General features: G+C 45.1%; 3 protein-coding genes across 3 annotated transcripts; 2 read left to right on the top strand and 1 right to left on the bottom strand.

Moving 5' to 3' along the window:
- Positions 1-4,082: 4,082 nt before the first annotated feature.
- On the bottom strand, positions 4,083-7,203 carry F5891DRAFT_1197416 (uncharacterized protein; the record flags this gene model as incomplete). Its single annotated transcript, XM_041368480.1, has 14 exons — positions 4,083-4,350; positions 4,407-4,474; positions 4,532-4,666; positions 4,713-4,946; positions 5,002-5,012; positions 5,061-5,304; positions 5,368-5,463; positions 5,512-5,634; positions 5,696-5,908; positions 5,966-6,117; positions 6,177-6,343; positions 6,454-6,611; positions 6,816-7,107; positions 7,148-7,203. 14 exons carry the CDS (start codon positions 7,201-7,203, stop codon positions 4,083-4,085), a joined length of 2,217 nt encoding a protein of 738 aa, XP_041218267.1.
- Positions 7,204-7,376: 173 nt separating this feature from the next.
- F5891DRAFT_1197417 (uncharacterized protein) lies at positions 7,377-8,138 on the top strand (the record flags this gene model as incomplete). The annotated part of the gene is made up of 1 exon (XM_041368481.1): positions 7,377-8,138. One exon carries the CDS (start codon positions 7,377-7,379, stop codon positions 8,136-8,138), a length of 762 nt encoding a protein of 253 aa, XP_041218268.1.
- Positions 8,139-9,597: 1,459 nt separating this feature from the next.
- F5891DRAFT_1197418 (uncharacterized protein) lies at positions 9,598-11,571 on the top strand (the record flags this gene model as incomplete). Its single annotated transcript, XM_041368482.1, has 8 exons — positions 9,598-9,697; positions 9,877-9,902; positions 9,956-10,131; positions 10,184-10,280; positions 10,333-10,438; positions 10,508-10,689; positions 10,735-10,915; positions 10,976-11,571. The coding sequence occupies 8 exons, from the start codon at positions 9,598-9,600 to the stop codon at positions 11,569-11,571; spliced, it is 1,464 nt and encodes a 487-aa protein (XP_041218269.1).
- Between the last annotated feature and the right edge of the window lie 4,167 nt (positions 11,572-15,738).

Genomic DNA, 15,738 nt, shown 5'->3' on the forward strand with positions numbered 1-15,738 from the left:
TCCGCATGACTGCGCTTAGGCGCGCTATATAAGCGCCAGCAGTACATACTACGAGGGGGGACTTTCCAACTTACTTTTCACTGAACTTTCACCTCTCACTTTACCTAGTACTTACTACCTAGAAAGTCGCAATAGAACTCTATTCCTTTACATCTTGCACTCTCACATCTCTTGCATCATATTATCACTTGAGTCTAGTCTATCTATCATTTCCGCATATGCGCGTGCACTTTGCCACGCTTTGCGCTAATACGCGCGCGCGTTCCCGCGCCTTCGTACCTTGCGCGCACCTGTGCTTTCTCGCACTTCACTTCGGCGTGTACCTCTAGATCTTCGCTGCACTTGCTTCCCCTTAAGGGTCGAACGCGCTTGCCACCTCAAGCATAGCAGACTAGGCAACGCACAACCTACAACATTTTTTAGATACAGTCAGGAGCTTCATTTGCTCCTCACAGTATTGTTGTTTCTACACCGGTCCATAAGGCGTGCCTAGTGGCGCAGGGTTTCTCTCAGGTTCCCAGTGTGGATTACGGAGCTACATTCACCCCTGTCATCAAAACCGCGTCCGTCAGGTTCATCACAGTGCTGGCGTGTCGTAACAATTGGGAATTGGACACATTCGACGCGAGGCGTGCCTTCCTCTGGGGTGTCCTCAAAGAGGAAATCTACATGAGGCAACCAAAGGGGTTTGAGGAGGGGAACTGGGCAGTACTGGTATGGCTGATGCTCCGAATGATTTACGGGCTAAAGCAGTCAGTGATGGAGTGGTATGAGCAGGTATGCGCAGTGATGTTAGAGCTCGGATTCATGCGTTGTGCCGTGGATCACGCCGTGTTCATCTATGACAACTCTCACAGCTCCGCCACATGTGTATACTGCATCGTCGGCTGGCACGTGGACGATGGCATGGGCACATCAAACTCCAAACCCTTCCTGCAGCACGTCAAACTCCATATCACTCAACATTTTGGAATCAAGGACCTTGGCCCTATATCACATTTCCTTGGAATTCAACTCGAATGCGACCGTAGCACTTATCAATTGTGGATGCACCAGGGGGAGTATATCTCCTACCTGCTCGGCGAGTACGATCTTTTAGACTGCAACCCGGTTCAACTCCCCCTCGACCCTAATCATCCCTTCGGCTGTGACACAGAGGTCTATGACGATATCCCTGCTCTCCCTACTCGCTACCGTAAGATCATCGGGGAGCTTCTCTACCTCATGGTTTGTACACGTCTGGACATTTCATTCGCAGTCAACACTTTAGCTCAGAAGAACGCTGCTCCCACAGCTCGTTTCTATGCAGCCGCTAAATGTCTCTTACGTTATCTCAGTGGGACACTTAACTTACATGTGCATTTCGGGGGTGACAGAGCTGATGAGGGTCTCCATGCCTTCTGCAATGTGGACTGGGCCAGCTCTGTCGAGGACAGACTCTCAATCTCCGGGTACACTTGGTTTTATGCTGGGGGGCTAATCGCGCATGTTTCAAAGAAACAAGCTACTCATGCACTCTCTTCAACTGAAGCCGAGTACATGGCCATGATGCATGTCATGCAGGAGGGTCTGTGGCTCAAATCCTTCATCACCGAACTGCACATTCCCTTGTCGTTTCCTATCGTCGTATACATGGACAACACCGGCGCCATCGCTCTCTCCAAAGAAGCCAAGAACCATATTTGATCCAAACATATTGACATCCGTTATCATTTCATCCGCAAGTGGATCGAGAAGGGCATTTTCCCTTCCCCACTGGCTACCATTGCACAAGAACATTGCAGACGTACTCACAAAGGCTCTCGTCCGTCCGACCTTTGTCATACATGTCACCGGGCTACGCTTGGTGTCTCGCTGAGGGGGTGTATTGACGTCAGAGATAATGATTTACCTTTTAGACATTGTATTACCTTCTTGTTCTCTTCTTGTTCTTATCATCATCGACACCACATGCAGCAAACTCGTCTTCTAGACTTCTTGCTTCTTGACCATACGATCTTTCTGCTACTCCCTTCACCGGTTCATTACCTAAGCTCATTCTGTCTTTCGTATATAGATCGTGCTGGCTCGTAGTAACACCTCAGTATTGTTTCACACATACTGAGGTGTGTATTTGTCTTCCCACTCGTATCCCACTCATACTCATGTACCCTAGCGTTCCTCCTGCCAGGTAGATACTAATCTAGTATTGTTTCACACATACTGAGCGTTCCTCCCGCTAGTGCCTACACCATCTGAAATCAGACATGTTCAGGCCCATCATATGCTAGGTACAACAGAGACCTCAGATATGTAGTTCCTCAGCATCATCATGTGTATCATAAAATTCAGATGGTAGAACTGGCAAACCCTCAGGATTTTCAGTATGCCAATATATCAGTACATCATTATGTGCAGACTGTCAATATGTCATAGACTCAGGTATTCAGCCACTTCCAACCTATCAAATTACTCCGTTGTTTCGGATGATCAGGCCCCACTATTATCAGCCAGTCATACACATAGACTATCATATGATCTGGTGCACAGGCTATCAACATATGAGCTATTCAGATTGTCCAACTTTTAGGCTAACAGATGTGCAGACATACCAGGATGCCATGAATATCAGGAAGACATTATATCAAAACTATCTGTAACTCCAAAGTACACCTTGACAGCCAATCTGTCCCATCAAATACTCAAAGGAGTCAGTAAGCCATCATGTCAAGGCTATCACATACTCAGATATTCAGTCACATCTGCACTATCCAATACTCAAGTCATTCTGATATGCAGGCCATCCAAAAAGTCATGACTTTCAGTACATTACATTACCATCACCCTCAGCCAAACATATAAAGCAGAAAGTCAATGAATTCTTGAAATAATGAAAAATGAGTAGTAGTAGTCAACTAGGAAGCCATCAACAATATATCAGAGCCGGTGTAGAAACAACAATACAGAGAGGAACAAATGATGCTCCAGACTGTATCTATAAATGTTGAAAGTTGTGCGTTTGCCTAGTCTGCTATGCTTGAGATGACAAGCGCATTTGACCCTAAAGGGGAAGTGAGTGCAGCAAGGATCTAGAGGTGTGCGCCAAAGCGAAGCACGAGAAAGCGCAGGTGCGCGCAAGGCGCGGGAACGCGCGTGTGTATTGCGTGAAGCACGGGAAAGCGCGCGCGCGTATGTGGAAATAAGAGAGACTACACTTAAGTGATGATATGATACAAGGTAAGAGAAGAGTGATGTGAAGTGTAAACAAATAGATTTCTACTATATTCTGCTAAGTAGTAAGTGAGTAGTAAGTAGTCAGTTGAAGGAAAAGTAAGTTAAAGGTAGGAAAAGTAAGTTGGAAAGTGAGTAGTACTATGTACTGCTGGCGCTTATATAGTGTGCCTAAGCGCTGTAATGCGGTGTAGAAACAACAATACAGAGAGGAACAAATGAAGCTCCTAACTGTATCTAAAAAATGTTGTAAGGTCGCGCGTTGCCTAGTCTGCATTACCTGAGGAGACAAGTGCATTCGACCCTAAAGGGGAAGCGAGTGCAGCGAAGATCTAGAGGTACGTGCTGAAGCGAAGCGCGAGAAAGCGCAGGTGCATGCAAGGCACGAAGGCGCGGGAACGTGCGCGCGTATTAGCGCGAAGCGTGGGAAAGTGCGCATGCGTGCGGAAACAATAGAGAGGTTAGACTTAAGTGATAATATGATGCAAGATAAGAGAAAAGAGATGTGAAGTATAGACAAAATGGATTTCTACTATGTTCTTCTAGGCAGATAGTGGGTGGAAAGTAAAGTAAGGTAAGGTAAGTGGTAAAAATAGAAAGTTTCACTATGTACTGCTGGTGCTTATATAGCGCGCCTAAGCGCGGTCATGCGGAGCCGAAGCGCTACCAAGTAGGTATGTAAGATATATATGGGTGAGAGTCCATGATAAAAATAAAGATGGAACAATATGCAGATGAGAGAAATAGAAATATACGCACTAGAGAACATGGTGGACAGTGGATGGATGCATCTGGATGGCTGGCGCTATAGGGCGCTCAAGCGCAGGAAAGTGCGCGCGCATATACATCGCAAAGCGCGGGAAAGCTGCGCCTCATATAGGGATAACTGTGGGTAGCACACAGAGTGATACTACAAGTTCATGCTGTGAACTTCCTAGTGAAAGGTGCCATATCACACCATGAGAGGCATGAGTCTCTACACCAGAATCTGAATGAGAGTCTTCATCAATACATGTGGCTCGACCATTCATACCCATGCCCTTGGCTTGGGCCTGCGCCCACCGAGTGGGGCGTTTCCGATGAGCATCTATGAAAGTACTAGCACCTTTAAAAATCTTCTTCCACTTATGACAAGTAGCACTGTCAATAGACTCCATGATAGTTCGGTGCTGTGACTCCACAGCCCTTCAGCAAACTGCCGATGTGATGCATTGGTTGGTTTCTCAAAGGTCCCTGTAGACCACATCTTCCACGTTCGTTCTACCTAAAATTGAATATGAACATGAGTATGAAAATATGTTGAGCTGAGGGGAACACATACCGCAACAGTTGCAATAGACAAAGCACCCTTAGGCATCGCGCGACGACGGTAAGGAGTTGGGAGTTTGTGAATGTATTCGAGATAAAGTGCGAACATGTCGAGGATACAATGGTCTTCGAAAGCTCCGTGATAAGCCTATCAAAACATAAGTAATTAGTGCTGTAACAACAATAAGACTTACATCTGGATCTGCCTCATCTCCGACACACTCTTTCCACATGTAGGGATAGACCGGAGGATTGACAAGGATAGGTTTTCCCCTCAAGTCAATTAACTTGGCCTGCTGCGGAACTACATATGCGACAACTTCGCGAATCTCGCTGGGTGTCCAGCCCTCCTTCTCGATGAACTTTCGGACGACAACTTGAGCACATTCACTGAAGTCGCTGCGGTAGTCATATGCGCACTGCATCAACTAAAGAGTCGACAGCAATCATGACAGTGTGCATAAGTAAAAATAAAGCACTTACAATCTTGTATACTGGGTCGTTCTACCTCGAAACTGTGTGCAGGATGTTCGGTATCGCACAATCCCATATTGATTGTATCTCGTCAGCGAAATTTGATATGTCCCACATGTTGTCGAGGCAGGAGATACACTCGATCCACATTGGGACAACAAGAGAATCGAAGAGACGATGGGATCCCGGGGGAAGGTCATTTTTGGTGAATTTGACACGACCTCGTGGTGTGTGTGATGATCCGTTGTTGTTGTTGTTGTCATCGTCAGTACCGAATTCGTGGAGTTGGGAGGACAAGGCCTTTGTAGCAGACTAAATAGATAATAGAAAAATCAGAATGAAAATAATCAACATTTAATTGAAAAAAACATGCACATGATTAGGTTCTCTCGGCTTTTGACGTCCATCGTTATGGCCTGCCTTTGAGCTCGTGTTGCTGCGAGATTGAAGGTGCTTGGTTGATGATCTTTTCTGAACATATACATTAGTTCGAAAGTCGCCGAAAAAAAAAAGACTTACATTGCCTGAGCTAGACTTCAACGCAGCTGTGCGATTATGAGACGATCGATCCGGGTTGGAGTTGGTTTGTGGACCCTGGATTTCGGGTGAAGGCCGTTTGAGTTGGTGGCCAACAACTTTCATCTGTAAGCGCATGATTAGTGATTAGTGTGATAGACAGGTAATAGATAGAAAAAAAACGCACCTTGCGCATGTAGTGTCTATAGGGTTTCACAACCTCCTCATTGCCCTCTTGCTCGACCTCTTGCTTGACCTCTTGCTTGACCTCTTGCTCGGCATGCATCATATTGTCATGTGGGACTGGAGGAAGGGGACCCGAGCATTGAGACTTGTTGAGCGCACGAGTTGCTGTTGGAGAGATGGAGGCGGAGCGGTTAGTGGTCTTGGAAGGAGGATTCTAAAGTATATAAAATTTGTAGTTAATATATTGAATGCAAAATGTAAAGAAATGAACCTTGATTATGTCAATGGACAAGGGAGCCAACAGCGGGTTGTCGTCTCCTTCGAGTACAGGTATCTGCATCTTCACGCACTCCTTTGGATCATCTCCAGGATCGGTGTCGTCCTCGAACTCGAAGCTACCTGGACGAACAGTATTGCGAGGCACTACACCGTTAAAATTGAGTGAATCAGTAAAATACAAAGGCCAGAAAATTGGTATGTACTTCCTGCCTTGACTGTTGGAGGACTTGGTGCAGTGCTACTAGTATGTCTGCGAGAGGTGTTAGGAACTTCCTTGGCCACTACTTGGCACCAGTCTTGGCGAAGGCCACTTAGTGGCGGTTGAGAGGAAAAATGGAGAATATCAGGCTTAAGTTTTTTGCTGACAGGCCTGCATTTGGATGGTAAGGGTGTGCGCAACAAGTCCATGAGGATGTGTTGACAAGTGTTGATCAATGTTGATATGGTGAGTCAGCTGCTATCGAGCGCCTAAGATAGTACTTGCCTTGTGCCTTCATCGTTGCTTTGCGCATGATCCTTGCCCTTTCGCCATTTCTCTCCAACAACTCCAACATCGCGATCATCTGATCCCCTTCCTGCTCCTCATCCCTCCTTTCCAACAGGGTCTTCTTCGCAGCCTCAACGTCTCCACGGATCTTCTGGGACTTCCTGGTGAGTCGTTATCGTCGTTTCTGTCCCCGTCTGTGTTGTTCTCATTTGTCTCTGCTAGAATAATGTCTTCTTTGAGCATCACATCAGCTACTTGATCAAGTGGAGACTGATATAAGTCATGTACGTATGTCCTTTGGTCTGAATGTTTTAGGCTGACGATTGCTGCTCACAGTTCGAGGTTTCTTTGTTACCTTTGATATTGGTGGCTGATTCGCTTCCTTGGTCTCTCGCGCATTGGTTTTCGCCATCTCCAGCTTGAGTTGAGCTACAGCGTCTGTCGCTGCTGCTTTCTTAGCCTGTTTGGCTTTTCTTGATGTCGGTCCAGGCTTGTTCCTTGGCTTTGGCTTCTTGATATGGGCCTGCTTCTCTTCATTGTCTTCATTGTCATCATTGTCGTCATTGTCGTCATTGTCGTCATTGTCATCATTGTCATCATTGTCATCATTGTCATCACTCTCATCGCAGTCCAACTTGGTGTTTCGTCTGGATCAAGCAGGTAAGTCCACCTTCCCTGGATGCTTACTCTTGTTTGACGGTCGTGTTGCAACCATTCCTATCGTTAGTATCAACATAGGACATAGTTAGTGTGACGACGAGCTGTGACAACGCTACACAGATAGTGACAAGTTCGAGTTCCGGGTAGCTTTGGACTTTACTCAAATTCTCATGCAAAAACTCGGTAAGCTCTTTGACTTTGTAATTATTCACCTTTGTTAACACATGTATTGAATTCTAGACTATACTTGAACATTATGGATCGCAAGACCTCAGAGTTTCAGCCACACAGGTTCTTCTGTGTCAATACCAAGGGCCCCGTTTGTCAACATGGCTTCAAGACACTTGGTGGCTACCGACAACATCGCAATTCCGTCCATATCAACCCTCCATGTCCAACACGCCCTCGTCAGCATTCTTTTGTGCATGACGAGGAGATACCTCAGGGCGCCTACTATATCCCACACCCAGTTCTTGATGGTACACCATGTGATGTCGAGGGCCATGATATACATCCACAGCATCCTCCTCCTGAGCCGCACACTCCACAAGACAATACCTGGAGTCCCTTCCCATCTCGTAGTCACTTTGAGCTTGCGGACTTCTTATTTTGGCGCAATCAGATGCCTGCAGCGCAGGTAGATGATTTGATGCAGGTGCTTGCATCTTTTGAGGCAAACCATGGCCGTCCACCATTCCATAGCAACACGCACCTCCTTGACACCATCGATTCAATCACCTCTCATGATGTACCGTGGCAATCACTTTCTCTTCACCACCCTGACTACAAGGCAAACCTCAACAACGAGGATGTTCCTCCCTGGAAACGTGCTGAATTTGATGTTTGGTATCAAGACCCTCGCGAACTATTGAAGAACCAACTTTCCAACCCGGAATTTGTAGATGGCATTGACTATGCTCTGTTACGCACTCAAATAGATCTGTTATGCGGAGCCCTAAGAGGGGCGTCGTCCGCTAACGTTCGTGATGTAACCGGAAGGGTCCGGTGTAGCGACTGAGACCGGCGACGACGAGTCGACGGATATCAGAGACGCGCGTGTCACGTGACTTCTAAGACAGATGTCTTCAAAGTCACTGACATTCTCAAAGTAAGGACAGTCTTGTCCGAATGATGAGTTGTCGATCGAGGTAGACTTAGGCGCGATGAGCACCTAAGAAAAGATACTAGAGACTGAAGCTGAGGGGGCTTCAGAGGGAAGTATGTTCGAGGGAAGATTGAGTAGATTCAAGTTAGGGAATCTAGTACAGAGTGACCGACTACTTATACTAAGTGGAAAGGGTTAAGGGCAAGGCTACCGTACTGTAGGTAAGGGCAAAGGGGAAATGGAAAGGGTATAGGTACACTGGTAGCAGAGCCTGATTAGTGATGTGAGGTCGAATGCGGAATGAGACCGAGAAACGTTGGAACGAGCCAACGGTAAATGATACAATGCGCAGCACGCATGAGTCAGAGGAAAGATAAGGAAAGCCACATTGGTGGCACGAGTCAGAACGAGTCATAGCCCGAAGGCACGTGCGCACGTTGGTGCGATAAGAGGGGGACAAGGGACGGGAACGGTCCCGAGGATCTGGTCAACGGATAGTCGGTAGAGAAGTACGAGCCGGAGGCATACGAGGGCGAGGACGAAGGGGAAAAATGATAGGGGGGCCATGTAGCCGATGTTACTTGTAACATGCTCCACGACAGGTTTTTGGTGAGCACGATCAGCATGTGTGGACCGATCTCATGACAGGTAATTGGGCCTGGAGTCAATGTGTGAGTCAGGTTATCTTAGTTACAGGTCAGTAATACAATATGATTGCTATGTTTTTAGAATACACTTGCTCATGATGATGATTGTCATGGAGCCATGTTCATACCAGTAATACTGGGTAGCAATAAGACTACTGTCTCAGTCGCGACCGGTCAGAATGACTACTATCCGCTATATATCTCTGCTGGGAATCTTCATAACAATATTCGACATTCGCATCACGATGAAGGTACAACAATTCAGATGGTGAGTCTGAACAATGTGTTGGGTCTTGCAGAACCTAGCTGCTATTCGACCCTAAAGGGTTTCTGGACCAGGCTCAAGGCTCAGAGGAGAGGAAATATCATAAAAACTTGCTGATCTCTCAGACTCATACTGGTAACTGGTGAAAAGATTGCTTGATTATGTAAGCTACAAAAGTGCCAACATAAGGTAAGGTAAAAACAGTCTCTACAAGCCCAACCAGAAATGAATCCCTACAACGAGTCTGTTAGCCTGGTCAGATTTCTTTCAATTCCAACAAGTAAGTTCATCCTTAATATATTTCAAACTTATATGAACTACCCTGTCCTAGCTGAGCGAGGCTACGAAAGTAGCAAGGAATATCTTCAGTTTCGTCGGCATCTATTTCATGCTTCCCTTCACGTGATTTTGGAGTCTTTTCGGCCGGCAATGCAAAAGCCTGAAATAGTTAAGTGCACAGATGGCCACTTTTGATGTGCTGTCTATGGCCTTGGTCCGTATATCGCAGACTATCCTGAACAGTCTTTATTATCCTGCACTATCCAAGGATGGTGCCCTCGGTTAGTTTATACTTTGTCCTGTTACTAGCTGGGCTTTGAGTCTTATTTTATTAATATTGTACTTGTCAATAGTGGGACTGCTGACCGAAATGACCTGGATGGGTCACAGTGCAATCAACGATCACATGTTCATACAACTACCCTTATGTGTGGCTACTCAATGCAAGAATTACGAACAGGCTGGGGCATTGTTGATCAAATTTTGGTATGTGTTACCCAGCAAACTCTTCGAAGTCCTGATGATGATGTGTGTACTAGCCTTTCACAGCATACTTTCCACGTGCGGATATTCACGAGCTCCTTGCTCCTGATATTCTGCACCAGATTATCAAGGGCACATTCAAGGATCATTTGGTCAAGTGGATCGACAAGTACCTTATTATTACATATGGTGAAGCACATGCTGAGTTTATATGGGCTGATGTTGATTGTCGGTAATCACAATTTTATTATGGATGAGTACTGGTAGTGATATGAACATTGTAGCATTGCAGCTGTGCCCTCCTTCCCAGGTCTTCGTCGATTTCCACAGGGCCAAAAATTAAAGCAGTGGATGGGTGATGATTCAAAGGCACTAATGAAGGTAAGAATGATTATATCCTTGCTTATCATTTATGATTCAATATCAGCCATAGGTTTTTCTACCAGCTATTGCTGGACATGTTCCAGATAGAGTGGTTCAAGCTATTAGTGCCTTTTTGGACTTCTGTTATATAGTCCGCCGTTCCAGTCTTGATGAAGGTGATCTTTCTGCACTAGATGCTGCCCTTTCATGCTTTCATAAGGAGTGAAACATCTTCATTGAGACAGGTGTCACACCTAATGGTATCTCATTGCCCCGCCAGCATTATCTCTGTCACTATCGCTACCTGATCCAGCAGTTTGGTGCACCAAATGGCCTATGTTTATCACTTACCGAGTCAAAGCATCGCAAGGCAGTCAAGGAGCCTTGGAGAAGATCTAGTGGCTATCTTGCACTAGGTCAAATGCTTGTAACTAATCAACGACTTGACAAACTTGCTCTATTTTGAGCACAGAAGTTTGCAGTGGGTCTCCTTGATAAACCATTACTGCCATCTGATGTTATTGCTATTGACCCTGACTCTACTTTTGATGATAATCCTGATGAGGAGAATTATCGAGATGATGGAGACTTGGAAGATGCAATTGCTGATGATCAGGATGCTGAAATCATTATCCAGCTGGCTAAAACACCAGGTTTTTATTTTTATTTTTATTTTTTATCTATTTATTAACTAGCATCATATTTCTTATTAGCCCTTCATTATCCAATTCGGTTACAGAGTATTGGTCAACACATTGGTGTTCCTCATCTCCGTGACCTTGTATGCCAATTTCTACATGACCAGCAAAATCCCAACCATCTCATTCCTGGACATGAAATGGATGTGTCCCTTTGTCCAGACTTCAATGGCAAGGTGTATGTTTTTCATTCTGCAACTGCATCTTTCTATGCTCCTAGTGATATTTGTGGAGTTAATGGTATGCTGCATTATGTCATCCGCTCAGCACCAACTTGGCATAATGGTCCTGCTCGTCATGACTGTGTTTTCATTGAACATGATCCTACATTACCAGGTTTCCAAGGTCTATATGTTGCTCAAGTGATTCTCTTTTTCTCATTTTGCTTTCGTGGAGTGGATTATTCTTGTGCACTTGTTCGTTGGTTTGAAACTATTGGTGACCAACCATGTCCTAACACAGGTATGTGGATGGTTGAGCCAGAGTTTGATGTCAATGGCCAGCGTCTTATTTCAGTAGTTCACTTGGATACAATTTTGCGTCCAGCACATCTGATTCCTGTTTATGGCAATCATTTTGTAGATCATGATATCAAGCATACTATTCATTGAGTGCTTTCTCAGCCTTCTATATCAACAAGTTTTCAGATTATCATGCCTTTGAAATAGCCTTTTGATTTGATACTACTAGTTGTATTTTTACTTTTCATATTTCATTCAACTTCTTTGTTACTAGTAGTAGTAGTAGCTGTTCTTTGTAAAACATGATATGTAATTTTCCCCATATTTATTTTTTGATTTGGCAGAGCCAACTCTAAGTCACCAGTTGGTATTACTAGTACTACTACCCCCTGCAGCATCATTACCAGTAGTATGCCATCACCAAGTTATTCAACATTAATGCCTTCAAAGTTTACTACTACTAGTAGCCCCAACTACTAGTGTTTTAAAGTCCAGTCACCAGACTGCAAATTGTACTAGTAGTTGCCCTTCCATTGGCCAAAAAATAAGAAACCAATACAAACTGGTTGAAATTGGTCTGTTATGACCCTAATACTAGCCTACTATATGGTAGTGTATGATTGTGCTAATTGACGTGCATTTATCACTGGTTGGATCATAAAAAACAGTCAATAATTCAGAAAGTTATGAGCATTTCAATAATTGCTCGTAAAAGTCATACGAGCCTGTCTGTAATGCTCATAACTTGTTCAAATCTTACCTATTTGACAAGATAAGAGGCTCAAAATGTTCCTACTGACAGAGTCTTCGAGTCTTGACTGGTTGTGGACCAGTCTACTCATAAACTGGTCTAAAACTGGTTGTAGAACCACAAAAGACTGAAAATATCAGTCCTGGTCCAGTTGCCTCCCAGTACTACTAGTAAGGTCAAAAAAACTGGACCAGACCAGATTTTACAACACTAGTATGAAGGATTGTAGGATCTGATACTACTGCTGTCTTGTATAATCTGATTGGCTGAAACTTTGAAAGAATGATACAGCTGATATACTACATGAACTGACCAGTGGAAAGACTGAACTATAGTACTTTATTGATAGAGCTGAATTATCTGACATTATGTTAAAGCAGTTATTATGAAAACTCTGACCTGCTGGGTTACTGTGGTACATGTTGCACTGGGATACTGTAGCTGCAGAGCTGTCTGCAAGGTCAGACAGGCTGCATATCTGTGTTTATTATTTGTCTGATTTGTCTAACTGACTAATTAGGCTGAGTATCTGCATGTTTGATCTTACTGATGTGTCTGATTGACCAATTAGGCTGCATATCTGTTTTTATGATTTGTCTGATTTGTCTGATGGTTATGAGGTCCTGGAAGAACTGCAGTCCTATCTGTGTTGATATGCTTGAGAGTCATGTAGTCCTGAAATGCTGATATTCTGTATAGCATGTTATGTTTGAGAAGCATGTCATCCTGTAACAATGATATTCTGCTGTATCTGAAATACTTGAGTGTCATGATGTTCTGATGTTCTGAGAGCATGTTGTGTCTGATATCACTGTCCAACTGTGAGTTTGGTGACCTGAGATTATGATTGGTCTGAAATCAGATCAGTCAGGTCATGCAGGTGTGTCAGTTAAATCAGGGAAAATCCAGGTTTCCTGATGCTTGCTATCAATGTGACTAATGAGACCCCTCTTAATATTAGAGTTGGACTAGGTTATCTCATCTAGCATCAATCATGTGCATAGGGGGCACATCGTGGCTTATATCTTGCGATTCAGTACCACCATCGATATCCTCTTGCGCATATTATAAACTATATATTCTGTGTGATTCATGCCTTGACTCAATGTACATTTCGATCTCGATCTGATTACACACAACATTTTCAGTACCTATTCTGAGAACAGAACAAATGACTACTTATTTTCATTCATCTATGGTCTGTCTATCCTGCCAGACTCAAGCTGTGCATAAACACTAGATTTCGGTGCTGCATGATGAGTGGGAATGCATTCAACGCCCTCATGCAATTCAGACACTCAACTATCATATGCATTGCAAATTGTGTATTGCCACATGAGGTGTGCAACTTCATTCTTACCCACAAATCATGAGTGCACCTTAGAAGCGATCACATCTGGTTCCAAGGCAATAAATACAAATTGAAGGAGAAATTGGGTGTACATATCGTGAAGGTATAGTCTCGAAGCCCGGAATACCGAGGTCCTTGGCAACAAGTGGCGCATGGTCATGACTAGATGCAAAGTCGTCAGATTGTCTTAGGAATACCTCGATCAATAAGATGGGGAGATGCACAGATTTGATCATATGCCAATATGCACGAACACTATGCGCTGGGCCAAGGACATGTCCTTGTCACAAGCCAACAACTGGACAGCTCGGTGCAGCGCTCGGGCAGCTCGTTTGGAATTCATTGTGCCATCCCCACACAAGTTTTTGTAAAATGCCTCGACTAAGCGCTGTACAGTACTATCATCGACTTTCCATAATGTCCCAACAACGCTCTTAACTCCGGCAAATTGCAGGCCAGCTGCTAGGTGTATCACTTCATCAGGAGTACTGAAGGTACCGACTGCAGCTTCACAGGCCGAAAGAAATGCAAACTGGAGGCGAGAAAGATCCATTTGTGCAATATCAAGGAGGGAAAGCGGCTGGTCGTGCATAAGAAAAGCTGACTTGAAGGGTTCATCAAACCTCTGTGTCTCATGACATGCAAAATGGACCCAGGTATTGTCTTGTAGTGTGCACAGAGCTCTTGATTTCATGGCATCAACACTGGTTATATTGGAGAAGGAAACAGTTGGGGGAGGGGGCAAAAGTCTCCACACCAATTCCAGCTCGGGCTCCACAGCATCCAAAGTGAATGAGGCACCGGCTGGGAGGTTCTGACCAACACCAACGAAGGGTACCGATTGGGACCTGTCATGACTTGCACGAGCCTTGATCAGCGCGGTGAGTGATGGCGTGTATGAAGAGACATAGTGCCGTGAAAGGGACTCTCCATCTTTCCTGTATTCGCCAGCAGCATGCAACAGCAAGAAATCGAAGAGAGACGTTGGGCACCACCATATTCGAGAACCTTGTCATGCACTTGTGCCTAGATTTTCGACCACTGGGCAGACGACGACATTCCACAGCTCTCTCAAAGCTTCTATCAGTGCTTGCTGGTTCCCTTTAGGACCGGTGTCTTTGGGAACTGCCTCTCGGAATGCGAGCACTAATTCAGCAAGTTTATGGAAATTGGTAGGGAGTTGAATACCAGTGGGAGGTTGCTTGTGCGGGATAATGATGGCATCGCAAGACAATTCACTTGCGATGAGCACGATAATAGGCCCATCACAACCTGCATCTTGAAGATCAGGGAACAATGGGGGAAGTAGAAAGCAAGAGAAGCCCTCGATGTTTCGGATCTCTTCTACAGTTCCATTCCAGTCCTCCACCCGACATCTGTACCGCTGTAGAAACAACAATACAGAGAGGAACAATGATGCTCCAAACTGTATCTATAAAATGTTGTAGGTCGTGCGTTGCCTAGTCTGCGTTACTTGAGGAGACAAGTGCATTCGACCCTAAAGGGAAGCGAGTGCAGCGAAGATCTAGAGGTACGCGCTGAAGTGAGGCGTGAGAAAGCGCAGGTGCGCGCAAGGCACGAAGGCGCGGGAACGCGCGCGTATTAGCGCGAAGCGTGGGAAAGCGCGCGTGCGTGCGGAAACAATAGAGAGGTTAGACTTAAGTGATAATATGATGCAATATAAGAGAAGAGAGATGTGAAGTGTAGACAAATAGACTTCTACTATGTTCTGCTAAGTAAAATGGTGGGTGGTAACTAGTAAGTTGGGTGAAAAAGTAAGTGAGTAATAGTATGTACTGCTGGTGCTTACATAGCGCGCCTAAGCGCGGTCATGCGGAGCCGAAGCGCTACCGAGTAGGTATGTAAGGATATATATGGGTGAGAGTCCATGATAAAAATAAAGGTGGAACACTATGCTAATAAAGGAAATGGAAATATATGCACTAGGGAGCTTGGTGGACAGTGGATGGATGCATCTGGATGGCTGGCGCTATAGGGCGCGCAAGCGCGGGAACGCGCGCGCGCGTATACATCGCGAAGCGTGGGAATGGTGCGCGCATGGCGCGCATTGCGCGGGAAAGCTGCGCCTCATATAGGAATTGCTGTGGACAGTACACAGAGTGGTGCTGCGAGTTGGTGCTGTATACTCCCTTAGTGGAAACTGCCATATCACGCCATGAGAGGCATGAGTCTCTACACCGCATTTCTTCTGCGT

The sequence above is a fragment of the Suillus fuscotomentosus genome, assembly GCF_016647785.1.
Source record: "Suillus fuscotomentosus strain FC203 chromosome Unknown F5891scaffold_122, whole genome shotgun sequence".
Taxonomy (NCBI): domain Eukaryota; kingdom Fungi; phylum Basidiomycota; class Agaricomycetes; order Boletales; family Suillaceae; genus Suillus; species Suillus fuscotomentosus.